This window comes from Protomyces lactucae-debilis (assembly GCF_002105105.1).
Source record: "Protomyces lactucae-debilis strain 12-1054 chromosome Unknown BCR37scaffold_11, whole genome shotgun sequence".
NCBI classification, from domain to species: domain Eukaryota; kingdom Fungi; phylum Ascomycota; class Taphrinomycetes; order Taphrinales; family Protomycetaceae; genus Protomyces; species Protomyces lactucae-debilis.
In genome coordinates this window covers 209,817-237,164 of record NW_024468003.1, presented here as the reverse complement: position 1 = coordinate 237,164, position 27,348 = coordinate 209,817, and the positions used below count along the sequence as shown (strand labels likewise).

Sequence of the window (27,348 nt, the reverse complement as noted above, 5' to 3'; positions counted from 1 at the left end):
CCAGACACTCAGCAGGAAACGACGTCTCAACGAGTCAGCTGAGCCTTGCTATAGCTTTGTACTCTGATGCTGCCATGAGCGAAGCTAGCCTAGATCTGCTCTTAGCGCGCCTCGATGCGCTGCTCACCGAGTCGAAAAGCATGCCCTTCTTTGAGCTTCAAAAGACCAACCAGGTAATCGCCTGTGGCCATCTTATCACAGCGAGCTGACTCATTCAGAATATAGAGTATGCTCAAAAATTACTCTTACGCACAGAACTAGCAGATCCTGCCTCACGCAGGGGTCATGAAGGACAGCGCGAGCTGATTCGCTCACTGCTTGAACGTGTCGCTGATCAACAAGATGCATTTGAGAAGGCGAGAGTAGCAGCAGAGGAAGAAGAGCTTGCTGAGAAGCGTGCTCAGGAGGAAGCAATCGCCGCAGCTGAAGAAAGCAAACGGACTGAGAAGAATGGACAACATGGACGGTCTACGCTATCCTCGCAAGAGCACATCCTGCAACAGCATCGTTCTCAGCAAGAGTCACTGACGGATGACTTGCTCAATATGGCACAGACTCTGCGACAAAAGCAAACCGAGTTCGGCAAGGCCATCACAGCTGATAATGAGCTCATTGAGAAGACTGGTGAGGCACTCAACAGGAATGCTGACCGAATGAAAGCGACTGGTGGTAGACTCGGCCAGTATGCCAAAAAGTCCAGCAGCACAACATGCTTGTCCCTTGTGGCGATCTTGGTGGCCCTACTGGGTGTTATTTTCATGATTGGTGTCATTAAAGTTACCTAGCATTATGATTGCTGCGCTCTTTGTACGAACCGTGCTCTCCTCTGACGCGTGTACTCCTCCATATCTTCTCTGTAGCGTCGCCAACGGTCTTCGTGTTCTTCTTCCAGGATGTCCCAAAGCTCTGACTGACGAACACTGGCCTGCTTCATCTGCTCATGCAGAACGGCTCGCGCAAGCTTGACTTCTGCATGCCAGCCGACTTCTCCGGGCATCGACAGAGCTTGGTAGAATTGATCTTCCGTGCTAGCAAGCATTGCCTGATAATGCAGGTTATCTGATCGATCATGTCTGTGTTGCGTTTGCTTGAGACGCGAAGCCATCATCATTGCCTGAGACTGATTGTGCACGCGAGGTCGAAAGAAGGGATTCTTTTGAGAATCATAGTTGAGGTACGGCGGCTTCCTTGGTCGTGGTGGCAGATCTGGAGAGGCTTGTGGCAGTTTCTTGGATGAAACTGGCACTCTCTCTTCGTGGGTAGCCAAAGGTACCGTCCGAGTCAAGGGTCGGCCAAACTCTTTGAGCAACGCTGCTGCGATCTCCTGGTCCCCTCGCCGAGCACGTTCCAACTGCGTTTCAGCCAACATAGCGACCTTCAAGGCTTCTCTCGCTTGCATCACCGAACGCAGACCTTTTCCCCGCGATCCTCGAAAGCGTACTCGAATGAGATTCCGCAAACGCGTCTGGATAGGCTCATTGAAGGCGCGTGCATGTGTCAAGAGACTTTTATAGAGAGCGAGGACAGGAAGCTTGTGGTCGGCTGACTGCCAGAACTTGAGGTAGCGGGGGACTATGGCGGCTGATGAGAGGCCCTTGAGAGCAGCACGAACAAGACGAGCTTATAGCTTCAGCTTTACGGCGTGAGTTTGCAGAGGATAGGATGCTGACTCGGGCTCTGTACAATTGTGGATGGTCCCCATTTTGACAACCAGGCGCCGTGGGAAACAAGGCCAAGATAAAGCACGAAAACATTAACAGAGTCAATATCGTCAGAGGCTCGCTATGAGTGGCGGCCAAGGAAGAGGACGGGGCTCTGGGCCGCGCATGGTATGTGATTATCATACGAGAGACTCATGGAGCTGACATGCAGGGCGGGCCCATGGCGAATAATCAAGCAGCGCTCGCCGAGCTGCGCGAGCTGGTACCGACCAAGCCGCAGGAGCGCTTCCCAGAGATGGAGATACCACCATTGAGAAAACTGGGTGAGGATGAGCGGATCGAAGTAAAGTTCTACAGAGAAATGCAGGAGATATTCCAGGCTTCGCCATTCCACATTACAACAGAAGCTGAAAGAGCGAGAAATACCGATGGCGATGATATTGAGCGATTTGGAGATCGGTACAAGCCCAAAGTCAAGGTTGTACAGTCCCTTGCTGATGTGCATGCGAATTTGCAGTGCTTCCCCGAAGAGCTACACAGTGTCTTGCAGCATGCCGGTGGACCACGCAAGAAGCGGAAGCAGGAAAAGATTGATATCTTGCGGTATATTGACATGACTGTCGAGGCAGAGGAAGAGGGTGCCGACGATGAGGTGGCCTCGGAGAAGGACGATGAAGACGAGGAGGCGGAAGATGAGGACAAGGAATTTAGTGAAGATGGTACATCTTTCTTCTTTTCATGCTATCTCGTTTGCTAACAATATCAGGAGGCAATGACTATGAGCAGGAGTACTTCTCTGACGGCGCGGAAGATCACGATGACATTGGAGACGGCGAGGAAGTCTACTAAGCCACCACGTCCCTCCAGATTTCGAATTTGATATTTACAATTGCATAGCGTAGCGAGCATGAAGCATTTGACACGTCCCTAATACAAGTCCGGCATGCTACGACGGGTGCTCGGATGCTGGTCGTCCAAGGGTTGCTGTAAATGCGCCTGCTGGTCGACGCGACTAAATTCAGTGCGCGTAAATTTGACCAAGACACCCACAGGCCATACAGCCTGGCGTACTTTCAGGGTCAAATTAGCGTTGCACAGCAGGTCTCGCTTCTCTAAGAGACGAGCAAAGACCTACTGTGTGCTCTGGATGATATCGACTCGCTAGGACGCATTACAGCTAGTCTCAGCTCTTGCGACAATGGAGCCGGACGCTATCGACAATTTACTGGCGCAAACGCCGTTGGCTCCCAGTGTTGATCGATCATTTGTGCTCAGGTCCTTCGATGAGCCATCATTGAAAGCACCTCCTGCAGAAGATCTCTCGAGCATACAGGTATCAGCGCAAGACATGCATTCTGCGAACCTTGAGAGGCGACATGGCGTGATTCTGCAGCGCGCCTCCCATCTTTCTGCGCAGCTGTAAGCTTTCAATTGATCTGTCGAGTAGTGTGAGCTGATATTAGATCCTCTGGCAGTGGCAGACAAGGACCACTTGCCAATCCGCCGACAGCAGGGTTGAGTCCCGAGGCAGCCTTCTTGCTCGAGCGCTTCCAACGAGACCAGCAGGTTCAGAGGACACAGCAAGAAGCCCAGAGTGCTGCACATCGAGCAGCTCAGCAAGCATTGCAGGCGCCGAAGCTTGTTCAGCACTCAGCACCAATGGACAGGACTCCCCGTCAGCAGGAGAGTACGTCTCAAGGGTTTATAGCGTCTCAGCACACGGTCGCTGCCCAAGAACCTGCTTCAGTCATCGAGACATCAGTCAGTACGCAGTACAATCAGCAGAGGTCTGCGCTCCAGCAAGAAGTGTCAGGGGTTAAATCCAGCATGCCGGCAGAGAGTGTCGTCCCTCAACAAGCAGCGAGTACACCTGTGATAGCACCTGCACAGGCGGTTGCCACGCTTCCTACAACATCAGCTGTTCCCACTACGCATCAAGTGCAAGCAGCTGCATCAGTACCTGCCCCTGTTGCAGCACCTGCTCGACCTGCATCTCCCGCTGGGAGCGACTCGTCACTGAGCAGTGCACAAAGCGTCACGAGTGAGATGCTGCGCATACCTACACGTAGCTTCCCTACTCTGAAGCGTACTGCGGAGCAAGCAGAGCTGTATGGAACGATCAGTCCAAAGATAAATGCTAACCAGATATACAGACCAGTTGAACAGAGCAACTCTGCGGCGAATATCCTACATCGCTACAGTCTTGATGATAACGGTCAACCGGTCACGCCAAGTAAGCAGAAGAAGCGAGTGAATGACCAAGCAGAGCAGCAGACAACAGATCCGCGTTACTTGGAAGACGCAAAGACCAGAAATGCCCAGATTGTCGAAGACACACAATCATACTTGGACGAGATCTTTGAGGCAGAGGACGATCTAGAGGCGGATACATCAGAGAACTCTGGTAAGATTCGAAGCACGTTCTTTGATACGCTTGACAAGCGGTTGACGTCCACGACTACCAGTCACTTGCTCAATGTCCTACGTCGCGCGTCCAATGCGTCACAGCTCGCTTGCATTGATTCTGACGCGCTTGCACGTCTCTTACGCATTCTATCACGCGCAATTGAATCGCCGGACGTCAACCGGCTTCGCATACTCGAGGAGGAACCATCGGATGAGAGTGAAAGGCAATGGTTGCGCTTGGTCGATGCTGCCTATAATGCGATGCTAAGCTCGTTGTGCGTCTTGAATATGCTCCAATCAACCCAGAAGAACAAGCAGCTATACTCTGAAGAAACTCTCTTAGGCATGATCGATGCCGCTCGCTCAGTCTTTGAGGATCTCTTCTCGCGTTGGTTCAAGGCGCCTGTTGCAAAGCTCGGACCCGCGGCGAAGCACAAGACAATGCTGACACAGCTCTTGTCGACTACAGTTCAGTTCTTACAGCATGCTTCTCGCGTTCTCTCCGTCTTGGATGCGGATGAGAATGTCCTGTCGCGAATTGAATTCATGGCTATTGCAACCATCTTTTCTGAATCTCCACCAAAGGATCACCCCACATGCTCAGTGAGTACAGTCGAAGCGTTGAAACTCAATTCAATGGCTATCTTGCAGACAATCTTTGTTCACTATACTTCGCAGCGTCGATTCATCTTGGATGAAGTTTTAACAAACCTGAATAAGCTTTCCACGGCACGTCAAGGTGCACGACAGTACAGACTTCGGGACGGTCGCTCTATTCAACTGACCTCGGCCTTGCTGCTGCACCTCGTTCAGGCAAGTGCGATGATTGCGCCAGAACAAGAAGAAGTATTCAAGCTGCAGCGAACGCCAAGCAAAGTCAAGCAAGAGGGCGAGGAGACTGGTGAGCTTGATGACAGTGAAACATCTGGCTTAACGCCGGCGCTCTACGCCTACATTGACAAGACCCGTGCTGCTACTATGACGGCTAATTTCATCGTCACTTTCCTTTTGAATAAGACGATGAAGTCACACAAAGCTATCAATGCGGAAGATGCGCCACTTCGAGCATTGCTGGACTCGTTTGTCGAGGATTTCTTGGCTGTGCTCGCTTTGCCTGAATGGCCTGCTGCTGAAATCTTGCTGCGTCTGGTGACGCGTCGAATGATTGCCATGGTCGATGACCCCAAATCTGGTTCTCAAATCAAGAGCTTTGCGCTTGATACGCTCTGTGCGATTGCTAAGAGGATTCGAGAGCTCAGCATGTCGCTACAAGCACCACTGCCAGAGAAGCACTCGGAGCTCGAAGCAGATCTCTTCGCGCTACCGAAGTATGAGCTCACTGCATCGACGACACGCGCACAGCTTGATCAACTCGCCTCCACAGAGCAGGAACTGCTTGCCCATCTCGCAGTGGTCAGTCGAGAAGATGTCAACTTTTCGTCTGCCGTCGAGCTTTCCCTCGCTTGCTTCGTTGCCAGCCTTGCAGGAACTCTGGGACGTTCTCAAGATCAACGTCTAAAAGATGACTTAACGCTCGTCGCGATTGCTCTAGACGAGGCGCACGCATCGGAGGACGTGGCGGTGTGGCAAAGTGCTCGATCAGATGGGCTACCGACGCATATCAGAACACGAGCCTGTGTCTCGCTATTGACATTCTATGGCTTGATGCACATGTTTGACGCCATCTTACCACGAATGCTCTCAGTCATGGACCATTCTCAACCGACGCTGCGCACAAAGGCTCTACGATCGCTTGGTTCACTTAGCTCGACAGATCCCACTGTCCTCTCACTCAAGATTGTCCAGGCGCAAGTCAATCTGCGGCTATCAGATGTCTCACCGCAAGTAAGAGATGCGGCACTTGATTTGCTTGGCAAGTACATTATTGCCAATGCTAGCCTTGGCAAAGCGTACTTTGGTGTGCTGAGCGACCGACTTTGCGACACGGGTATTGCTGTGCGAAAGCGAGTCATCAAGCTGTTGCGAGATGTTTACGCCAATAATGAGGACGTTGATCTGCGTGCCAGTATTGCACAACGCTACCTGCTACGCTTACGCGACGAGGAAGATTCGGTTCGTGATCTGATCATCAAGGTCCTTACTGACTTGTGGTTTGCATGGCCAGAGCTCGAGTTCTCGGAACGCTCGAATGACTTCGACGCCCTTCCAATTAAGCTACGACAACGTGTCAAAAATGTTGCTGAAGTGATTAGCTTGCTGGCCGGTGCTGAACAAGAAGCCACAGTGGAGCTACTTCGAGAACTTCTCTCCATCTATTCTGAGGTTGAACAAAAGAGCCTCAGACATCAGCCCAAATATCTACTCTCTCTACTTACTCAAGCGATGCTAGCAGAAGCAACGCAGGGTACAGAAACGAGGCCTCGTTTGCAACACCTGCTAGCACTCAAAATCTTGGTCTACGCCGTTCCAACAATCTTGACCGTGTCACAAGTCGAGTCTCTGAAACCCTTCCTTCTCTTTGGCGCGAATGAATTTGAGCGTTATGCCGCTGGGCATGTGGCGAGCATCTACACAAAGGTTATTCCCCGACAGGCATCGTACAGTGATGCGTTCCTTGCTGAAGTACAAGGTATGCTCTTGGAGCAGTTGACAAAATTGCCGACAAAGGTGCTCAATCAAGCAGTTCCTTGCTTGTGCGAGGTTGTCAAAATGCGCTCAGACTACCGCCGAATCATCGCTACAATCAAATCTTGTCTCACGAAACTGGTCAACCTGAATGGACAAGTCGAACCAAAGACGACGAAAGCTGCCGTCTTGCTGCTCTCTCTTTTGGGTCTCTTTGGTCGCCATCTTGTCATCACCGACAAGGACATGCTGCAAAAAGCGTTTCCCAAGATTGCCTCTCAAGAGGGTTTCGTACAAATCATGCTACAAGCTGTCACTGAGTTCTGCCCACACGAAAAGCTTGCCACTCCGTCGGAGAGTCAAAAGGCCGGTGTGAGAGCGCTGGCCAACATTTGCATCAGCTATCCAAATCACTTCCAGGATATCGCCGTTTTGGCTGTCATGGATCAAATAATGCAAGGATCGTCTCTTGAGCTGAAGCGCTTGTTGATTGGCGTCTTTCAGGAGTTCCTGGCAAATGAATCGTCAAAAGCAGAACTGCAAAAGCTCAAGTCACCTAGAGGGAGCAAGAAGGCTCAAGCAGCTGATATCGATGTCGAGGTACTTATTGGCACCACACAGAAGTTTGCAACAGATGGTGTGAGTCCCGGACTCATGCAACGATACATGAAGGACATGCTCAAAGCTGCCTCCGGCTCTGATCAAACCTTGGCCTCTTTAGCGCTGGACGTTCTCGGCAAGATTGTCATGCAGGGCTTGTCAAATCCACGCGACTGCGTGCCAACAGTCATTGCACTTGAGACCAGTTCCAATTCTCAGCTGCGTGATCTTGCCTTGCAGATCCACACTGCCATCAATGAAAAGCATGAGTCTTTGATTGATAGTTGCTACCTCGATGGTGTGAAGGCAGCTTTCCATTACCAGACTGTCGCCGACAAGCGCGACACGTCTGCAGACACAGACTCCTTGCTAGAGCCCATGTACGGTATCGTGCGCTCGAGCAGACAAGCACGAAAGAAGCTACTGATGGCCATCACGCGAGGTCTCGATGTCAACTTGGACAAGCTGACAAGTCTGGACGAAGAGGACGTCCAGTACGCAGCTTTTGTTGCGAACCAAGTGGCTCGATTGAAGTACGCCACAAGCGAAGAAGTTCACTTTCTCATCTTTGGTCTGGACAGAATTGCATCGTCCACTACTGTTGCCTTCATGCAGCTCATTGACCGGGAATCCGAGCAGGACTCACAGCCTCTTGAGATCACACCTGAACACTCTCGTGCCGCAGCAATTTTGGCGCTTGGACTGTCTTTGCGCACCTACCTCCGCCTCGCATATAACATGTCCGACGCGAAATGTCGAACCTTCAATCCTCAGAAACTGGGCAGCAAGGCAGACATTAAGACTGCAGTCAGGCAGGCAGGTGTGTCGCTTTCGCCTGATTGGTCGTCCATGCTTGATCCAAATACAGATAGACTTGCCCTGCTCAAGTCCCTCTTTGGTCAGGTCGAGCGTCAGATTGAATCCGAGGATGAAGCGGACAGATTGGACACGAACATGACTCAACAGCAGGACGAAGCTCGGCTTGACGATGCTGGCGTTTCGGTGCCTGCTGATTTTCAGGTGGGGTCGACATCTAGTTCGCATCATGCTGGGCTGGTGCATGCAACATCTGACGATAATGCTCGTCTTGCTCGGAATGACATCGCCGGGTAGCAGCTGACATACTGGGGCAATCTATCGCAAGCCGTCATCCGACCGGAGCTATTCGAGGTCGTGAAGAACGATCCGAAGAGCTGGGACTAGATTGCCTGTCACGCAACTTTCCTACCGCAGATCTGTAGAATTGCAGTGTTCTTCATTTCCCAAAAAACGGTCCCCCTTAAAATGCACCCGTCATGAATCCGCCATTGAGATAACGGGCTTATTTGATTTGGCAATCCCGCGTTGGTACAACTAAGGCGAACAAAGCGAGTATAAGGGTCTCATATACGTAGATGATCATCGAATGGGTTCTAGAATACGCCGCGATCGATAATCCGCAGGCTTGGTCCGTGCGTAGGCTGTGTGTTTTACTGAGTCAATGACGACAACGCAGACTAAGGCCCTTGCAACTTGCAGGTGCTCGCAACGCCGCTACGCAAGGTTTGGTCTAGGAACCCCTTAACCTGAGCAAAGGCTAGAATCACAATCAGATTGTCACCGGAAATAGCAAGGCAGTGCCTGGCAGATGGCCCTGTCATAGGAATGATCAGACATGGGTCGATATCCTTTGAGAGCCAAACCTTTGCCCTTAATGTATCTTCGGTCTGTGCTCGCATACTCAAGATGTCCCCATTGAGTCATTGAGTCCCCAAGTCCGGGCTTAAGCTCGCTCTTGCTTGGATGGTTTCGCTAGGTGGCCCATCTGAACATATTCACGTGAATCCCCGCCAGTACCTGCCATGCGGTGTCTCACATGCGATCCGACATTCGCTAGCCAAGTACCCGGACATGAACAAAGGCATCACGGCAGTGGCCAGCCGGCGACCATGCGCATGTGAGAACAGGCGTGGTCATAGTATTCAGTACTACTCACCGCTCAGTGCTGACCATCTTGCTCAGCTTTGACCAGCTTTAATTAAGGTTAGCAGCCAATTGCATTGACCTGTAAGGCTGTAGCCCTTGAGCTCTAAACCTTCGATCGCAAGCGTGAGCAGGTCAGTGCTGTAGAGTCGAGGCAATCGAGCTCGAGCCTTTGCGCTCAGATCAAATTCGCCAATGTCTATCGTACGGCTGCCAGTGATATCAATTAAGATGACGTGCCACGAGCAAGTGTTGATCAGAGGTGTAGACATTGTAGAGGTCTTCGGCTGGCTCGAGGTCCTCCTTCATGCAGCAGATAGCATGCGGGAGCTATATCTGAAAAGGTGGTACTATGGTAGGCAGCCGTTGCAGCTCGGGCTGACGATCGAGACTTCATTGCATGCTCTTCTTGCATCTACCGTAAGATTGCAATGTCACTGTGCAGAGCCCTTCATCAGGGCTTCCTGATATCGCAGTTGCAAAGGCTCGAATTCGCAAGAGTCGTTGGCGCCCCGCTTTCAACGGTCGCGCGATGCTGCACACCCCGCCCGTCAGCCAGCGGGTCGGAAATTGTCTTTGAATTTGTGAAGCTCAGACCTTCCATCGTTTCCATGTGGCTCACTTTACTCAGACTGCACGGTCTGCACGGCGGCTGCTCTCACCAGAGTCCAACTTCAAGACACTGGCCGCCTGACTGCCTCCCTGTGAATGGCCCACCTGGTCGTCAACCTCACCGCACGACGATCGCGTGGATTCACACAGAGCGCGGGGCGATGCCCACCCCGCCGCTCAAGCACTACAGCAGCGTTAAGACCAATGCTCGGGTCCGCTCCTCAGTGCTGCAATGGCTTCTGATGGGCTGATTGATAGTCACGAGCTCGCTTGGCGGCTGGGCAATCACTCTTCCTGCATGAGTCGAGTGCTTTGATGAGGAGCAAAGCTATCGTCCTGCAAGTCACTTTCCTTAAGACCTGGAGTGTGCCCTCGAGACTTTCATTCACGCACTCACTCACTCGACTTCAGTCACTCGACCCTCGCTCGTCTTCACTAGTCGCCCCATTCAGCAAGTATGAGGTCAACGCTCTTGTCCCTCGTTCTCCTTCTCGAAGCCACACTTGCGCAATCCATTAGCGGCGGCAGTGCATCTATCTTGCCAATCGCAGCTCCCTCACTGGCGCCAGCGATCTCAGGATCTATTCCAGTTGCCCCTGCCAGTGATGCCGCGTCAGGCTCAGGTGTCGCTCCAGCAGCGCCAACACTCGCCCCTGCTGGCTCCATGGCTGGTTCGATGGCCGGATCTATGGTCGGTCCTTCTGGCTCAGGTATCGCCAGTGGCTCTGGCATGGTCCTCCCGCCTGCACAATCTTTGGCACCTGCACCTGCGCCGGCACCTGCTCCTGCCCCTGCCCCTGCTCCAGTAGGCGTAAGTTTCAGATGGTACAATAAATTTCAACTGCTAACATTTTAGGGCTGCCCTGCTGCCCCTGCCGTTACTGGCGTATTGACGACCGCAATTGCAACTGCCGTCACAGTCACACAGACCTTCACATGCGGCGGAACCGTGTTTGTGCAACCTTCGGTTACGACCATTGTCATTCCCATTACACAGACCGTCGTTATTAAGCCAGGATCCGCTGTCGCTTCTCCTGTCGGAGCAGGCAATGGTGCTGGCGTAGTCAACGGCTCACCTGGCTCCAACTCTGGCGTGAGCCCAGGGAGCAGCCACCCAGGCGGCTCCAACCCAAAAGCTGCCAATGGTGACACAGTTGTCGTGTACAAGACGGTCGTTACCCAGCAAGTTGTGGTCAACAACGGCTACCCTGTCACCAACACGATTGTCTCAACGGTAACATCTACTGTCGGCCAGATCTCGGTTGTCACTATTCTCCCTCAAGCTGGCACGATCCAAGTTATCGTCCAGGTCATCATTGTGCCACAAATCACATTCATTAGCGGCCAGACTTCGACTGTTTACGTCACTCGCACTGTGACCAACTCATTCTCTACAGCAACTACAATCACTGTTACTGTCCCAGCTGGCGACAATGGTATCGGCGCAGTCCCACAGAGCGTAGCAAGCTCTCTGCCAGCAGGCAGCATGTCTTCTTTGCCGCCTATGCCAGCCATGACCCTCGCCCCTGGTGGCGGCTCTAACGGCATTGCTCCTGGCTCTGGATCTATGGGCTCCGTGGGCTCCATGTCTGCCTCAGTCTCCGGCATGCCTGGTGGCATGGTCCTTCTTCCTGCTGCGACTGGCTCCGCCTCTGTTGCACCAATTAGCGGCAGCATGGTCCTTCCTCCTGCAGCATCAGGCTCTGCATCTGGCGTCGCCGGCGGCAGCATGGTCCTTCCTCCCGCTGCCTCTGGCTCAGCTTCTGTTGCTGGTGGCGGCAGCATGGTTCTTCCTCCTGCCAGCTCAGTCTCTGGCGGTACCCCAACCATGCAGACTCTTGCACCTGCACCTGCTGCAAACGGCGGTCTCCCAGGCCTCGGCGATGTCGTTGCATCTCTCGGCGGTACTTTGAACGGCGTCCTCACCCAGATTCTCCCACCAGCAATTGCTACGAACTTGCCCAACTTGGGTCAATTGCCATCCGTCACTGACTTGACTGACCCTGGCTTCGTTCAGGGTGCTGTGCAGTCGCTCGGTGGTACTTTGAACGGTGTCCTCACTCAAGTTCTCCCAGCAGCCGTTGCCACAAACTTGCCAAACCTCGACAGCTTGCCATCCGTCACTGACTTGACTGACCCTGGCTTCGTGCAGGGTGCTGTCCAGTCGCTCGGTGGTACTTTGAACGGTGTCCTCACTCAAGTTCTTCCAGCAGCCGTTGCCACAAACTTGCCAAACCTCGGCAGCTTGCCATCACTCAGTGACTTGACTGACCCTGGCTTTGTGCAGGGTGCTATTCAGTCGGCCATTGGTAACTTGGGTCCTCAGCCAACGCTCCCTGCTGCACCATCGAACCCATTGCCAGCAGCACCAACCTCCAACCCACTACCAGCAGCACCTACTTCCAACCCATTGCCAGCGATTCCTACTTCCAACCCGCTAGCAGATGCGTTGCCAACCATGCCAGCACTCGCCATTCCTACCTCCAACCCTCTTGCAAACGCTCTACCAACACAACTCACAAACAACCTTCCCGCTCTTCCGGGTCTTGGTCGTCGAGAAGCAAAGCCTATGCGGGCTGCTGAAGCGGATAGACGTGCTGCGCCGCGACGAGGATTGGTCAATGCCTAGTTGTTTTCTTAAGGAGTCAGGCACGAGTGACACGGTCTAGATGGAGTCACGTATTTTTAGCATTTCATGTAATCACAAAGTCCAATTATCAAGCAACGATCATTGAGCTCAAGTGTACAAGAGAGTGAAGCATAGGGTGATCGTGATTTGATTGTAGACCTAGTATGTCTTACATGATTGTATAACCGCCTATTGTCAGCGTTGGTTTTGAGAGTCGGACGAAGCGTACCATCTATGAGGTAATCTGCACCTGTACTGAAGCTGCTGGCATCAGAAGCAAGGAATTGAGCGATACCTGAAGATTAGTCAAAGTCTTGTAGTGTTGAATTCTCACCATTGAGCTCGTAGTCTTGGCCAAGGCGACCAAGCGGGGTCCTCGCAGCCCATGTCGTCTTAAGCTCACGGAATGCCTCTGTGTCTGTGAGCTTGGTTGCCATGTAGCCTGGCGAGATGGTGTTGACTCTAATTGCATAAGGTGACCACTCTGCCGCAAGAGACTTGGCGAGCATGAGTACTGCTGCTTTGCTGGCGTTGTAGGCGCTCTGAGGCTGTGGATAGTTGACAATGTGGCCAGACATACTGGCAATGAAGATGATGCTGCCGCCTTGCTTCTGCTCAATCATTTCGCGAGCACAAGCTTGCGCACACAAGAAGGATCCAGTCACATTGATATCCATAACACGCCTAAAGCGATCCGCTTCATAGTTCTCCGCTTTAATATTGTCGCAGATACCAGCTGAGCAGATGAGTATGTCGACACGACCGAAATCGTGCTTGATGCCCTGAATGGTCTCGCTCACTGCCTTTTCGTCACGCACATCGATCTTGTAGAATGCACTGGGAATGCCAAACTCTGCATGGAGCGCAGCAGCCGCTTCATCGCCGGCTTCTTGCAGCACATCCAGAATGGCAATCCCTGCCAGATTGCATGAAGAGATGGCCTGAGCCATTGAAAACCCAAGACCACGGGCACCTCCTGTAATGACGGCGACCTTGCCCTCCAGCGAGAATTTCTTGATTGTCAGTATGGCAGCTAGAAGGACAGAAGCTCAGCGCACCTTGAATGCTGCTGGGATTTCAGGTCGTGTAGGCCTGGTTGGGTCTACAGCAGAAGACGCCATATTTGCATCGGAGAGGGCCATGTTGCTGAGGTTCCTCTCGACTGAATCGTAAGGCTTCGGCTGGCTTGACGCGGGCACAGACATGACTTCTTTGCTATATGTTTTGTACTTGCTTCTCTCAGTTGTCTCTCTGAGTTCCGCGCAAGTGACGAAGAAAAGGGCACGTGATATTGACATCATACGCAGGGCAAAAAGACAGTCATAAACTACATGCTTGGCTACTCTATACAGTCCACTCATACCTGTTCAAGGTGTCCAGATGTAGGAGCCACGTTCTTGGGCATCTGCTGGCTTTCCTCATCCACAGAAGTCGAATCCCTCTCGAGCTTGCCCACTTCAGACGACGCCCTGGATGACTGCCAAGCAGGCCACTCTTTCAGGGGCAAACGGGCATCGAACATCTCGCTAATCTCCTCCAAACTACGCCCTAGTGTCTCTGGGATGCAAAAGTAGACAAAGGCAAGAGAACAGAGACATCCACCGGCATAGACAAAGGCCACTCGACCGCCCAAATTTGCATCTGTAAAGAGGTAAGGCTGCGTGAATGTCACTGCCCAGGCGACAATCCAGAAAGTTGCTGTACCAAGACTGAAGGTTCTGGCGCGGTTCGGTCCAGGTGTCAGCTCAGAGGCAACTACCCAAGCCAGAGGTCCAAAGGCCAGGTTGAATGCCAAGACGTAAATGAGTGATGCGACAATGATGCCAATGCCTCGACCGCGTGGAAGCACTTCATCTGCAGCAGTAGCCAGACCACCAGAAACAACGAGGCAGACAATCATGATGACAGATGTCCAGATGAGCAGAGGACGACGACCGAAACGATTGATCAAGAAGAATGAACCGACCACCCCGATCAGCTCAAAAATGTCCAAGATGATGGTCCAAAGGAAAGGGTGTTCGACGGAACCAATCTTTTGCAAGAATACCGTGAAGTAGGAGAAGAAGAACTGAACTCCAGTCAACTGCTGAGCAGCGAGGATGCCGACAGCAAGGAAGAGCTTTCGACGCTCGACTGGACTACCAAAGAGACTGCGCCAGGATGATTCCTTCGAGAGATCGTCCAATTCCTTGTCTTGCTTCAGTAGGGACAGTTCTTCTTGTTCATCGTAACCATGAGCCAACTTCTCCTTGTGTAATGTTCTCAACGCTGCACCAGCCTTATCAGTGCGACCGACGGAAACAAGCCAGCGAGGGGATTCTGGAATCCAAGCGTAAAGTGCATAAACGACCACGGGAATGATCATCTGCAAGCCCATCGGGATGCGGTAAGATGCTGTGCTGGAAATGTCCTTTGTGCCCTGGCAGACACAAGCGCCAATGATTTGAGCAAAGGCTAGTGTGAATTGCCAGCTACCCACCACGACACCACGAATCTCCTTAGGAGCAATCTCTGATAGGTACTGTGGTACGGCATTGGAGACAAGACCAACACCAACGCCGAGAATGATACGACCAGCGATGATGACACCTTGTTGACCTGAAGCAGCGACTTGCACACTTGCACCTGCAAGAACTGCCAGCATAGCAGCGGCAATAGCGCCTTTGCGTCCACCACGAAGCTTGTCACAAATGACAGGATACACGAAAGAGCCTATCAGCTCACCCACATAGACGAGTGAAGTCATGAGTGAGAGAGCAGCTGGTGTAATCTCTCGGACACCAGCGGCATTTTCTGTACCAAAGTCGTTGATGAACGTTTTCATAGCGACCACGCCACTGAAATACGTGCCGTCGTAGCCGTAGAGCAGACTACCCAGCGAGGCATAGGCAGCGAAGATGAGGACATATTTGTGTTGTAATATGCTGGGCATGGTGTCTTGACAATCAGGACATAAGCTGGGGAAGGACCCCCTTATGTATGCTGCAGTATGCCTGGTCGGCTTGACTCACCTTTTGTCGCCTGAAGGAGCCATCCCGCGTGATCTGCGGTAGATTTCGTCGAAACTTGCCAAAAGGAGTTGCAGTGGCACCGGGTATCCCCAGTGACAAATTGACACTCAGATTCAGTCATGCGCCTCACGTTAGCCTTTTGCTGTAGCTATAGTTGCCCGTAGGGACAAGCTTTGAGACTCGAAGTGTAGCTTGTCATCATCACGCGAAGTCAACGAAATCAGGAAAGTCCAACTTGATCTTGTAGAAGCTCGGCCTTGTTGTCATCAGACTCCTGCCACCATTGATGTGGGGCGGTCAAGTATCTTACCGCTGCAACTTGCAAATGTTCAAATTCCTAACTCCTGAGTGCTGGGTGTACAATATGACTCAACATAGCCGACAACACGACAAGTGACTCATGCTGTAGGAGTGTCTTATGTAGGAGCCACACCTGAATACCGTCGAATCTGTTCGGCTTCCAGAGCGCACAGAGGTCGAATGGCGACGTTACATCATGGCAGACGTCTGCATGTAAGTACATGAATATCCCATCTTCTGAGGAGAAATATGCAGGGCGATTAGGTGAAGCGTGGATGATCGACGCTATCGGCCGAGCTTTGAGAGAATCGCCGGACGGGCGGGCTTAAAGGGCAGAATCAATGTTCAGATGACTTGACTGTATGCTGCAGAGAAATATGCTACGCAGGTAGCAGCTGATCTCTACAGATCTCTATGCTTTGGAATCCTCGTTCCATTCCTTGTCACTGCCAGTCGCACTGTTGGGTCTCTCCGAGCTATCATCAGACGCAGCCTGCAGCGTCCACGAGTTGTTTGCCAGGCCAGATCCCCACGTTGACGTGCCGAAAGGGTTCGAGGCGACTTGTGCAAGGGGCGCCTTCACATCACCATACGTACCTCCGAGCTGTCTTCCCGGACCAGAGAAGGGGACATGCAACAGTGGTTCAAGTCGTGCTTCATTCGAACTGTCCGACAACGAAGAAGGCGCTGAAGCAAGGGGCACAGACGAGTCTCGCTGCCGAATCAAGTTGAGGGATGCTGTTGCGCTTTGTTGCTTGACCAGACGCTGCTCGGCATGCTGCTCAATCTTGCTGTAGAGCTCACCGCCGAGCGGCTTATCGGCACGCCTTCGATAAAATAGCAGGTATGCTGAAGAAGACACCAAGTTGTTTGCATCCATAGCATTAACAGAAGAATCTAGAGGTCAGCAAAAAGGGAAACATACAATGCTCATACCATTAAAGTTGTGGAAGTTGCCGTCATCGAATGTTTGAGCAAATGCTGTGTAATGGCCACCACCGAGACCGCCGTAGTGGTTGACAACACCGCAGAGGTCGTATATACTGTTTTCGAGATTTTTCTCTCCCTTGGAGAGTCGTAAGCGACGTTCTCCAAGGCGATCATTCAACTCAAGACCCTTCACCGGGAAACGAATCTCAGCATCAATCTTGTCAGACAACGACCGAGAGCTGCTGAACCGTTTGAGATGAAATACAAGAATATCACCCGTGCGCCAGAGCTCAAATGTCTTGTTGGCACGCTGGTGCTCCTTGCACTTGGGACAATACCACGTATTCTCGGCATCAAGGGGTTCCTCTTTCGCAAACTCGTCTAGACAATCTTCAAGGCTTTTGACTTTGTCCTTGGTAGCCTCGCGTTGCAAGCGTTGAGCATCCATCGCTTCGTCATGCTGCTCATCAAACTTTTCCCAAAGTGATTGACCGCCAATGGACTCTGGGTCATTAGAGAAAATTTGTTCGTAGATGTCAACGGGCCACTCGCAAAAGAACGCATCACCATTTCGTAAAAGCGGCATTGCTGGAGAAGCTTCCGCAACAGCCTCTGTCTCAGCTTCTGGATCTGCCATCGCCGTGTCAGATGGAAGATCTGCAAGTGCTCCTGTCGCACTGAAGTCAGTGGGAGGATCGGATGTGCCAAGCAAATCGTCTTGAGCATCCAGGGTAACATCCACAGTATCGGGTTCAATTTCTGGCGTGATAAAGTACTGCTCAACAAGTAAACTGTTCTTGACCGCAGGATTCTCCTCGTCTGACGCATCTTTCATGCCAGAATCTGTATCAACATCTGAAATGGGCGAGGGACCAATCGAGCCGGCAGAGTAAGGCGGCAGAGAATCGCTCTCAGGCATAATGAGGTTCCTCCTTGGCGGTCTAGGTGGCAATGCACGGGGTTTACGGCGCGAGCTGAGCGGCTCAGGTCGTGGACCGCCATACGTAGTGCCCTTGTATTGACCCACCTTGACGGTGAATGGAAACGCAGGCTTGTTTGGTGCAGCCGGCCTAGTCAATTCGTCATCATCACTGGCAAAGCCTTCGTCCTCCTCTTCATCAGCAAATTCGGTGGTCGTCAAATCTGTTGAGGTTGTGAAGCGTGCATATTGCGCGAGAAGCTTTTGCTGAATGGCTGGGATACTGCAGCTCTCCGCTTCATCCATGATGACTAGGAATGGATGTTCAGCTGGCTCTGGATGGCTTGATGCGACTTGCTTGCGATCCGACTTGAAAGTGTAGACGGGCAAGAGTAGAGACTTGCTCTCCTTGTCAAGGCGAGGGTCAGGTTTAGATAATTCGTAGAAGTAGGCGACGTCAGCAGTCTCGATGACAGTCACTGGCATGTAGTTGAAATAAGCCTTGTAAATTTTGCCTTTCCAAATTTCAGCTCCGGTGATTCGGTCGGTGGGGATACCGAAGCGCTTGGAGAAGTATGCGATGAGATGACCAATGGATGCATTTTGGTCAAACTCGAGGTTGATCTTTACCGGAGGACCTTGGAGGGGTACAAAGAAAACATCATGTGTCCAGTATGACTGGAACGGTAAGGGAAGGGATAGATCCGAGAATGGATCAAAGGTTACACTGACGTGTGCGCATACCGGGCACACCAATGTGCTCTTGTAGACACCCTGAAACAAATCAACAATGACAGAGTCGTTGCGCATTTTGTGAAGACGCCAGGCTTCCTCGCCAAGCTGCAACAGCTCGTCGTCATTCACCTTGCCAATGTCAGGTCGCTCTGTTGCTGGCTTCTTGACTATGCGGTTGAGATCTTCATGTAGCGCGTCAAGTAGAAAGGCGAGCAACTCTTGCGAGTCTTGCTGCTGATAGCCGCCAAAGCTTTGATTAATGTTGCCAAGGACGCTTTTGAGCTCTGCAGGGCGTACTGCACGGCCATTGTCGTCATTGTAGAGCTGCTCGAGTAGTCTGGCAAAAGCTGTTGCGACCTGACCATTGTAGCCGAGTGGGTTATCGGTGTTGAGCTCTTCCTGATAGTAGGTGGACAAAAAGTACTCTGTGAGCTCTTTGATATGACTCAAGCATTGAAGCGCCGAAGCCATGTAGCAAGTATTGCCTAGATTGACAAGCCCCTTGGTGCCAGCTACGCGCTGTGGCTTTGCCTTCTCTTTTGATACCGTGTCCAGGGGCCATTTGTCTCTGCCGCTCGCTCGACTTTCAACGATCAGGAAGTTGGAGCCATCCGTAACTTTGCCAACCGTCGAGTTGTCGTGTGTTCGCGTGATGGCGCTCTTCAGATGTTCCAGCTTGGCCAACCCATTGGAAGATGTATGCCAAAACCGGATCTGGTGGTCTTCCGGAACTTGGAACATGTGCTTGACTTTTTCATACAGGCCGTCCACGTCTTTATGGCTGTACATGCGCAAAGTCCGTACATCCGTGAACTTGTCAGGCGGTGTGTAGTAGCTGAAATGGAACTTGGCAGGATGCAACTCGAGCTCAAAGGCACCTCCCTCGGTAGCCACTGCGTGTCGCTTGATCTGAAGCCCATCCTCTCCGTACCACTGCTGCAACTGACTCCAAAAGTCGACACCAGAGATGGAGATATAGTCATCCGCGGTCAAATCAGCTTTGAGCTCATCTGTGCCTTCCTCCTCTTCAAGCAACGACAAGTCCATCAGGCCAGGTTCTGGTCCATCGCCACTCAGGTAGTTCTGATACTGAACCCACCACTCTTTTGGTACGAGAAAATGGGGCTGTCCTGCCTCCTGGGCAAGAGCGAGACTCTGTTCCGGCTCGAGCGACTCCAATGTCATTCGCTGTTCGAGGGCAGACGGCCGTTCGTTGTCATTGGGCCGATGAAAGCGGGCACTCTCTGTCGTCTGCGATAGCTCGCGCTGAAAAGGTCTACCTGCCTCGCCATCGGTATCGTCTGTGTTAGGTGTGCTCATTGTGCGAGCCCTCTTGAATGACGTAGAGCCGTTCGCGGCATCCAGGTGCATCAAAACGACCGTTGAGCCTGTCTGCTTGGCGTCAGAGCAGCAAATGAGACTGCCGTAGCGCAGCCTGCGAAGCGTCCGCGGGTGAAAGCGACCGTTGGGTGACGTATGCCGACCTTGTCTGACTTTGTGCGTTGGATTTGGGCGTCGCCGTCAAAGTCCTTTCGTGCGAATTTCGCGACGCGCCGTTGCCTGGGCAGCAGGACCAGCTTGAGCTTGGGACTTCTACTGCTCATCTACGTTGGCTCTACGAAGAGAAATGATGGGTGCAAGGATTATCGCAGGTCCTTGGACGCACGCTGAGCCTGCTTCTTCAGCCGCTTCTCCTTGAGTTCCTTCTCCAACTTGATAAATGCCTGCAAGGTCGGATCCAGCTGCGCTAAGATGTCATCAGGCTCCTTTCCATCTCCACCGAGCTCTACAGGGATCGCCTTGCGTTCTTTGGCGAGTGCTTCCCGAGCTTGCTTGCGCTTCTGTATTGTCAGTGATGCTGACCAAGCAATTGATCCGTACCTCTTGATAATCCTCAATTTCTTCTCTGTAGATATCCTGTTTGTAAGCATCAGCTTCCAAGGCGTGGCACTTACCCAAACACAGTGAACACAACCTGACTGACAGCAATTGAGTGGCTCTTCAGGTCGTGGTGGTACAATCACGCCACAGTACATCTTAGACTCTGTCTCTGACGGCCTATTTTCAGGATAGCCAGCAAGTCTAGAGTAAAACACGACGCCAGGCTTCTCTGCTGAATTTGCATCTTCAACTTGGCGTTCTGGCGCCTTTTGGTCCATAATGGAAGTGTAAAAGCCACTGTAATTTGGTCTTCTGTAGTTGCTAGGCTTATCCCGCACTTCGCTCTTGAATCTCATTTGTATCCTAGAGCTCCTTGATCTGTTTCTGAGTCCACCAAGGCATGATTTGCATGCAGTTCTGATGAGCATTATGTAGCAAAATTAAGTAAAGCTGTTGTACAGCGCGTTTCAGACCGCTGAAGAAGCTTTCAAGTATCCAGCAGATACCAGGCACGATAGTTTCGAGAAGTATTCAGCGGAGATGACCGTCTCAACCTATTTGGCTGCGATTGCGGTGGTTGCAAGCGTTGCTAAGTGCCCGTGTACGTATCCTTGGCCACATGAAGTTTTGTGCCATCTGGAGCTCGCCAGCCACGTGAACCGGGCTCGGCTGACGCCCAAGAATATCCGACGGGACTTGTTGGCTAATAGACTGCTCAACCTGCTTTCCTCTACATGCTGGCCGGTATGTTTGACCCAGTCAAGAATCAATATATTGAGAGGCCTACTCAAAATGCCTCGGAAGCTCCAGAACCAGCTGAAACTACGTCAAATGATGACCTATCTCAAGCTAATTCCGTTGACGCTGAAACGCTCAAAGCTGCTCAAGATATGCTCTCATTCTCAAGCGTCACCAGAGTCGATGATGTGAAGGCAGAATCTATTCAGAAGCCACTTGCAGAATTCTCGAGTAGCAAGGATAGTGAACGCATACTAGAGAGCTCTGAACAAAAACTAGCAGTCAGTCCCAAAAAGGTGCGTCCGCCAAACGCAGCCAAGACGAGCAAGAGCAGCGAAGGTGCTACTGGCGATGAACGCAAGCCTATACGGGTCGGCGCCATTGGCAAGATGAAGAAGCGGGAGCCGAATGCAGAAAGGCCTCTTGTTCGCATGACGAAGCCTCCTGTCGAGGCATCTCCAGAGCTAAAGGATGAAGATTCCCGACAGCGTCAAAGATCACGCTCTCCCATGCGTCGTACGAACGATGATAGAGAACGTGAATATAGGGATAGAGAGCGGCGACGCTCCAGATCACCGCGTCGGAGTGCTTCGCCAAATCGCTCTCAAGAGCAGCGTCGTCAAAAGCGGCCAGCAGCCAGACGAGATCCACAAGCAATCGAAGAAGAGAGAAGAGCAATCATTCAACGCAATGAAGAGCGGGACCGTCTTGCTCGAGAAGCGGCTGCAGTGCGCAACCAATACCATCGTGGAAGTGAGGTTGTCAGATCGCACTACAATGCGCGTCCGAACCAGGGCCGCGAGCAGCGTAATGCTTCACCCATCGTCAACTTGCGCAACTTTAATAACTGGATCAAGTCTACACTCATTCGCAACTTTACTGAGAGCGGCAATCACGTCTTAGACTTGGGTTGTGGCAAGGGTGGTGATCTGATGAAATGGGACAAGGCCAATGTAAGCTCCTATACTGGCATCGATTTGGCAGAGGTATCTATTGAGCAAGCTCGAGGCAGGTACCGCAACATGCGTCATGCACGCTTCAAGGCTCAATTCTACGCATTCGACTGCTTTGGCAAACCCGTCGCACAGATTTTGCCGCCAGAACAACGCCGCTTTGATGTGGTCTCGATGCAATTTTGCTTGCACTATGCGTACGAAACGGAAGCAAAAGCAAGACAAATGCTTGCCAATGTCTCTGCGTCTTTGCCTCGAGGTGGCAAGTTTCTCGGGACCATACCGGACTCAGATGCGATTATTGAGCACGTCTCTAAGCTACAGCCAGGTGAGAAGGAATGGGGCAATGATATCTACAAGGTTGAATTCGAAAATCAGCCTCCACCTGGACCTGATGTGGTATTTAGGCCGCCTTATGGTCACAAATACACGTTTTACCTCAAAGATGCAGTCGACATCGTTCCAGAATATGTCGTTCCGTTTGAAGCATTCAGGGCTTTGGCAGAAGAATACAATCTGGAGCTCCTGTACAAGAAAGGCTTTCATGAGGTGTTTGAAGAATACAAGGATACATTTGAAGGCGGTGCCTTGCTAGACAGAATGGGTGTCGTACGCAAGGACGGCAGCCGCGGTATCGAGGGTGATGAACGTGAAGCAGCAGGTTTCTATGCCGCATTCTGCTTCGAGAAGCGCGGTGCTAAATAGGTGGCATCATTGTAGCTTACTTCTTCTTGAAGAGGCCAAATTTCTTCTTTGACTTTTCTTTGCCGTCATCCAACGTCTTGTTGGATCGCTCGCTTTCGCGCGACTGCCGGCCTTCACCATGTGAAAGGTGCTTGAGTGCAACATTCGAAGCTTGAGGAGCGTGACTGCTCGTCTGTGACACGCCAGATCGCTGTGCTGGATGAGTATGGCTTGGCGGTGCCATCTTGTTTGTGGTAACAGCAGCGGGCTTCGGTCTTGGCTCAAGAAGGGGAATCTTAGCAGGTGCTCGATCCACTTCAAGGCCCAACTCTCGACGGTCCGCTCGCATGTGGGACAAGCTCGATATGAAGTCATTGGGCGTTGATAGATGCGTTGACCCGAGCAGCACATCACGTCCCAGTGTTTCCGAGAGCTCATAGCAAGCACGAACCTCACTATAGGTCGCTCCACCAGCCACAAAACAAAGGACGCGCTGTTTTGGTACGTCAAGGTTTGATCGTCCCTTAGCCCAGGCGGGTCGATTGGTCCTGAGAGAGCTGCCTGGTGCCGAATTACGACCCGGCGTCGCTTCAGGTGGCAAGTCGCGAGTATAAGGAAAGTCATCCAAGCTGAGCGTCCCTTGGAAATGCTGCTCGATGACATCCTTCAAGCGTGGCTGATAACGTGACAATTCAAATGCTTCATCAACGTTTGCAGGCGCTGTAGTGGCCACTTTCTTCTTGTTTCGAGATGTCTTGCTCGCCGGTACGCCTAGCAAATCTAGATTGGCAATTGCCTCTTGCAAGTGACCTCGAATTTTGGCGTGCCTGCACAGTTTTGAACGATCGTCGGGGAAAATTCCTTGCTTCCAATTAATGTAAATCATGAGGAGCCTCGTACGATCCTCCATTGGGATTCGTTCATCATCTAGCAAGGGTACAAGGGTCTCGAGTGTGTCCTTCGGCGGCTTGCCATGTACAGTCAAGCCTGTGGCGCAATTTTGTTCAATTTGAGCAATAAGTGGCAGCTGGTTCTTTTCGAAGATGTTCATACAGTCTTGCGCCATATTGATGTAAAGAGAGTACTTGTCCTTCCCCTGCGCGTATGAATCCATGTTCGCCAGCATATTGCGGATGGTATTGAGGTTTGTCGCTTTGGCTTCAGATGTGAAGCTTTCATTGTCTTTCGAGAACTTGTTGAAGTCGTGAACAAGCTTGTCAATGGCAAGAGACATATGCATATGGCGCACAGATGTCCAAGCAGCGTCATCTTCCGATATAACCTCTTGCACCTTTTCACGGCCTTTTGGACCGACGATTTCATACTCGTAAAAGACTCCATCGCGTATAGGCAACAAATCGTTGGCCATGGACTGAAACGTGAACTCATGGACCAATGGAGCATACAAATCCATCGTCCGGTCGCAAATGAAAAGAATGCTGCGCGGCCTGTCCGTCTGGGGTGGGAAGGACTCGTTGCTGCGAGAGTAGTCGTCCAACCCTGCTTGCAACACATTTGCAAGCTTTGCGCAGAGACTCCTGGCGGTGTGCTGTGCAGTATGTGGTTTGTAGTATCGTATCATGGGGTATTCCCCCAAAAAGGCACACATGCAGACAATCTTGTCCGCAATGTCTTTGATGTGTGCTTCGACCAAACCCGCACAGCTTGGATTGTATAGCACAAAGGGCGACTGACGATTGTGTGTCAAAAAGACTTGCGACTCTGCAGGTACAAAGTCGAGGGCTTGTTCTTTGAGACTGCCGATTCTATCTGAGAATGGTCTCAATTTGCTCAGTAGCGCATCGCTGAGTGGTGACATGAAAATTAGATGAGACGATGCATACAACCTCGGACTTGATTTAAGGTCATGAACGAGACATTGTATCACTTGTTCCTTGGGCATAAGCATGTATACCGCCTCAAAGGATGCATTTGCATCGCGAATGTTTTCGATGATCTGTACATCTGTTGGTCAGCCAGCTCCGATGCTCTTGAAACTCACCTGTCACATTCTCGTCATAGAACTCTGATAGAGGCATGACATTTTGAATGAGATTGCTGCTCTGCCGATCGAGGATCAAGACTTTCCACTGCTTGTTAGCGCATGGGCCGGAGTTGGTCTGTCGGACCTTATTTTGCGGTTGCACGGCTCTCAGCTCACCCAGAATGGCTATCTGTTAGCAAGGCACATGGACCGGGTCTTGCTCACCTTGCTTGTACGAGTCCAAGAGCGATCGCATGTTGTGAAATTAGCCTAGTATTGTCGCTCCAGCGCCAAATCGAGCTGGTTCAACCTTCAGAACATGCCAGCCTGCAGCGAAGAGCTTGATGGCCCTGGATTACGTAGCAACTGCCTGTCGAAACCGCAGTGATGCGCCGTGGGTTTGGGGAAGCCTGAAGGTTGAGCGACTTGCTGCCATCAGTCATCAGCGCGCGCAGTCCTGGGGCGTGAGAAAGTCAAGCCACACCCGCGAGATTTCAAAGTGCAACGCTCATAGAATTCAAGTCGTGATGTCAAGGTAACGTCTAGCCTCTTGTTGGCAGTGTGGTATCATGGAACGGATATTGGGTAGTACGGCGGGTCGATCTTGGCGGATCATCACAGCCCGAGTCATACCAAGCCGCCCGTTTACTGCATGTACCTGTCTATTTCGCGCTGAGAGCGCAAAGAGGCGACCAGCCAGGGCGAGCTGGCGAGCTTCCAAAGGAGAGGACGAGTCGTACAGACTCAATAGGGGAGAGCCGCGCAGGATGGGCGGCTGGCGGCCTGCCCTTAAACCAGGCACACCGATACGGCATTCGCCCATACCATGGTTCAAGTTTTCAGAGATGCTCAATCGTCAAATTACAGCATTGCAGAAACGCTCACGCCTTCACGATGTAGGCATCGCAATCACTGAAGACACAGTCCAGCTGAGGGAGCTCATACGGCGCTTTTGCTCAAATATCACCCGTCAGAGCCCGTCGACCTATCGAAGCAACGATTCAACTACCAGCGTGGAGCATCGTAATAGAGACGGTATTCCTAGATTGTCGGATTTGAAACGAGAATATGAGAGCGGGGGGCCGCTAGCAATCGAAGAGTATTTGATCAAGAAGTTTGCGCTATTTGTTTCCGTCAGTGTGCTCACCCCAGCACAAGTCTATGAGCGTGAGCGTCTGGGGAACATGGCGCTTCCTTCTGAGTGGTATCCCAACGCTCGTTCAGTGCGACGCAAGCTGTATCTACATGTCGGTCCAACCAATTCCGGCAAAACCTATCAAGCACTCAAACGTCTGGAACAGTCCGAGTCCGGCATCTTCGCAGGGCCATTACGACTGTTAGCTCATGAAGTATATGAGCGATTCACCTCAGCAGGTGTTCCTTGCAACTTGCTGACGGGCGAAGAACGACGGAGTGTCCCTGAAGCACGCATCACGAGCTGCACCATTGAGATGCTGAGTCATCGCGCGTGCGATGTCTTGGTCATCGACGAGATTCAGATGATTGGCGATCGTTCGCGCGGTCAAAATTGGACGTCGGCTTTGCTTGGTTCTGCTGCAAAGGAGATTCACATGTGTGGCGAGGCGTCCGCTGTCCCATTGATTCGAAAGATTGCGGAGTCTGTTGGTGAAGAGGTTGAAGTCCGCGAGTATTCTCGTCTTGGAGGCTTAGAGGTTATGGATCAATCATTAAATGGCAGTTTGGCAAAAGTCGAGCCAGGCGATGCAGTTGTCACCTTTTCAAGAAGAACCATCTTTTCAACAAAAAAGGCGATTGAGCAGCTGACGGGTCGCAAATGTGCTGTCATCTATGGTGCACTACCGCCTGAGACACGTGCAGCCCAAGCGCGTCTCTTCAATGATCCAGACAGCGGCTACGATGTTATGGTTGCGAGTGATGCCATTGGTATGGGCTTGAACTTGAGCATCAAGCGTGTTGTCTTTTCGACAGTTCAAAAGTGGGATGGTATCCAAGAGATCACAGTACCTATACCGCAAATCAAGCAGATTGCTGGTCGCGCTGGTCGATTCAAGGCGAAACCCAAAGTAGTGGATGGGGAGGATCCAGTCAAGGATGTGCCTGGTTTCGTGACTACATTGCGCAAAGACGATTTGGAGGTCGTGCGGGATGCTTTGGCAACATCGACCATCATGCTTCCGAAAGCCTTGCTTTCGCCTCCAATGGAGCTAGTACAGTCCTTCTTTCGTCTTTATGGTAAGGACGTGAAGCGATCTTTGGTACTAGAGCACTTGGAAATATTTTCCAGGACATCGGAGCTCTATCGGATGGTTCCCTTTTCGTCTCGTGTCAAGCATATTGATTTGCTTGATGGCATTGAAGGCTTGCGCTTTGCCGATGCATGGACATTGTCTGATGCACCCATCAAGCGAGATGCCGAATGCGTTCGCGTCTTTGTGGAGCTGGCCAAGAAGCTGGGCAAGCATGAAGCGGCTCCGATTCTAGAGCTGACGGAGATGAATATTGACATTTTGGATGGCGGTGCTCCAGAAACACCAGAGGGATTGCAAAGCTTTGAAAGTCTGCATGCTCAAATCATCCTCTACCTGTGGCTTGCCCAGCGCTTCCCAGGTGTGTTTGTCAGTCTGATTGAGGCACTGCAGCTGAAGATGCTCACGGAACAATTTATTGAGGAGGGACTCGCACACATCAAGGCCAAGCGAGCTCAAAAGACGCTTCCCATGGAGCCTATCCTCAGATCTAGGGAAGAAACGGTGTCAATTTAGATGTACACTACAC

The 27,348-nt window shown here is 51.7% G+C and overlaps 14 protein-coding genes across 14 annotated transcripts; 8 read left to right on the top strand and 6 right to left on the bottom strand.

Annotated features, from left to right (window-relative positions):
• Window positions 1-54: 54 nt before the first annotated feature.
• On the top strand, window positions 55-1,179 carry BCR37DRAFT_380331 (uncharacterized protein). The gene has a single exon (XM_040869464.1). It carries the CDS (start codon window positions 546-548, stop codon window positions 783-785), a length of 240 nt encoding a protein of 79 aa, XP_040724804.1. The 5' UTR covers window positions 55-545; the 3' UTR covers window positions 786-1,179.
• On the bottom strand, window positions 788-1,399 carry BCR37DRAFT_387706 (uncharacterized protein; the record flags this gene model as incomplete). Its single annotated transcript, XM_040870554.1, has 1 exon — window positions 788-1,399. One exon carries the CDS (start codon window positions 1,397-1,399, stop codon window positions 788-790), a length of 612 nt encoding a protein of 203 aa, XP_040724803.1.
• A 482-nt stretch (window positions 1,400-1,881) lies between these two features.
• On the top strand, window positions 1,882-2,510 carry BCR37DRAFT_347995 (DNA-directed RNA polymerase III, subunit Rpc31; the record flags this gene model as incomplete). Its single annotated transcript, XM_040867811.1, has 2 exons — window positions 1,882-2,380; window positions 2,428-2,510. 2 exons carry the CDS (start codon window positions 1,882-1,884, stop codon window positions 2,508-2,510), a joined length of 582 nt encoding a protein of 193 aa, XP_040724802.1.
• Window positions 2,511-2,710: 200 nt separating this feature from the next.
• Window positions 2,711-8,701, top strand: BCR37DRAFT_43921 (sister chromatid cohesion C-terminus-domain-containing protein). Its single transcript, XM_040872300.1, has 4 exons — window positions 2,711-3,080; window positions 3,125-3,448; window positions 3,488-3,769; window positions 3,815-8,701. Exons 1-4 carry the CDS (start codon window positions 2,860-2,862, stop codon window positions 8,364-8,366), a joined length of 5,379 nt encoding a protein of 1,792 aa, XP_040724801.1. The 5' UTR covers window positions 2,711-2,859; the 3' UTR covers window positions 8,367-8,701.
• A 1,077-nt stretch (window positions 8,702-9,778) lies between these two features.
• BCR37DRAFT_380326 (uncharacterized protein) lies at window positions 9,779-10,208 on the top strand. Its single transcript, XM_040869463.1, has one exon. It carries the CDS (start codon window positions 9,827-9,829, stop codon window positions 10,076-10,078), a length of 252 nt encoding a protein of 83 aa, XP_040724800.1. The 5' UTR covers window positions 9,779-9,826; the 3' UTR covers window positions 10,079-10,208.
• Window positions 10,182-12,607, top strand: BCR37DRAFT_43881 (uncharacterized protein). Its single transcript, XM_040872299.1, has 2 exons — window positions 10,182-10,638; window positions 10,684-12,607. Exons 1-2 carry the CDS (start codon window positions 10,285-10,287, stop codon window positions 12,454-12,456), a joined length of 2,127 nt encoding a protein of 708 aa, XP_040724799.1. The 5' UTR covers window positions 10,182-10,284; the 3' UTR covers window positions 12,457-12,607.
• Window positions 12,608-12,625: 18 nt separating this feature from the next.
• On the bottom strand, window positions 12,626-13,598 carry BCR37DRAFT_402850 (uncharacterized protein; the record flags this gene model as incomplete). Its single annotated transcript, XM_040871941.1, has 4 exons — window positions 12,626-12,645; window positions 12,686-12,751; window positions 12,791-13,469; window positions 13,515-13,598. The coding sequence occupies 4 exons, from the start codon at window positions 13,596-13,598 to the stop codon at window positions 12,626-12,628; spliced, it is 849 nt and encodes a 282-aa protein (XP_040724798.1).
• BCR37DRAFT_43844 (general substrate transporter) lies at window positions 13,349-15,569 on the bottom strand. Its single transcript, XM_040872296.1, has 2 exons — window positions 13,515-15,569; window positions 13,349-13,469 (listed from the first exon to the last, which is right to left on the bottom strand). The coding sequence occupies exon 1, from the start codon at window positions 15,386-15,388 to the stop codon at window positions 13,814-13,816; it is 1,575 nt and encodes a 524-aa protein (XP_040724797.1). The 5' UTR covers window positions 15,389-15,569; the 3' UTR covers window positions 13,349-13,469; window positions 13,515-13,813.
• Window positions 15,570-16,120: 551 nt separating this feature from the next.
• On the bottom strand, window positions 16,121-19,839 carry BCR37DRAFT_380322 (uncharacterized protein). The gene is made up of 2 exons (XM_040869462.1): window positions 16,704-19,839; window positions 16,121-16,664 (listed from the first exon to the last, which is right to left on the bottom strand). The coding sequence occupies exons 1-2, from the start codon at window positions 19,720-19,722 to the stop codon at window positions 16,180-16,182; spliced, it is 3,504 nt and encodes a 1,167-aa protein (XP_040724796.1). The 5' UTR covers window positions 19,723-19,839; the 3' UTR covers window positions 16,121-16,179.
• An 84-nt stretch (window positions 19,840-19,923) lies between these two features.
• Window positions 19,924-20,842, bottom strand: BCR37DRAFT_380319 (oxidoreductase-like protein). Its single transcript, XM_040869461.1, has 3 exons — window positions 20,307-20,842; window positions 20,233-20,268; window positions 19,924-20,192 (listed from the first exon to the last, which is right to left on the bottom strand). The coding sequence occupies exons 1-3, from the start codon at window positions 20,658-20,660 to the stop codon at window positions 19,995-19,997; spliced, it is 588 nt and encodes a 195-aa protein (XP_040724795.1). The 5' UTR covers window positions 20,661-20,842; the 3' UTR covers window positions 19,924-19,994.
• On the top strand, window positions 20,327-21,606 carry BCR37DRAFT_380318 (uncharacterized protein; the record flags this gene model as incomplete). Its single annotated transcript, XM_040869460.1, has 1 exon — window positions 20,327-21,606. A coding segment is annotated over exon 1 (385 nt), but the record flags the coding sequence as incomplete, so codon positions are not given.
• On the top strand, window positions 21,480-22,628 carry BCR37DRAFT_347968 (mRNA capping enzyme-domain-containing protein; the record flags this gene model as incomplete). Its single annotated transcript, XM_040867805.1, has 1 exon — window positions 21,480-22,628. One exon carries the CDS (start codon window positions 21,480-21,482, stop codon window positions 22,626-22,628), a length of 1,149 nt encoding a protein of 382 aa, XP_040724793.1.
• A 65-nt stretch (window positions 22,629-22,693) lies between these two features.
• BCR37DRAFT_393283 (Sec1-like protein) lies at window positions 22,694-24,847 on the bottom strand (the record flags this gene model as incomplete). The annotated part of the gene is made up of 5 exons (XM_040871283.1): window positions 22,694-22,704; window positions 22,746-24,572; window positions 24,610-24,697; window positions 24,737-24,777; window positions 24,817-24,847. 5 exons carry the CDS (start codon window positions 24,845-24,847, stop codon window positions 22,694-22,696), a joined length of 1,998 nt encoding a protein of 665 aa, XP_040724792.1.
• Window positions 24,848-25,436: 589 nt separating this feature from the next.
• BCR37DRAFT_348188 (P-loop containing nucleoside triphosphate hydrolase protein) lies at window positions 25,437-27,335 on the top strand (the record flags this gene model as incomplete). Its single annotated transcript, XM_040867830.1, has 1 exon — window positions 25,437-27,335. One exon carries the CDS (start codon window positions 25,437-25,439, stop codon window positions 27,333-27,335), a length of 1,899 nt encoding a protein of 632 aa, XP_040724791.1.
• Window positions 27,336-27,348: the final 13 nt, after the last annotated feature.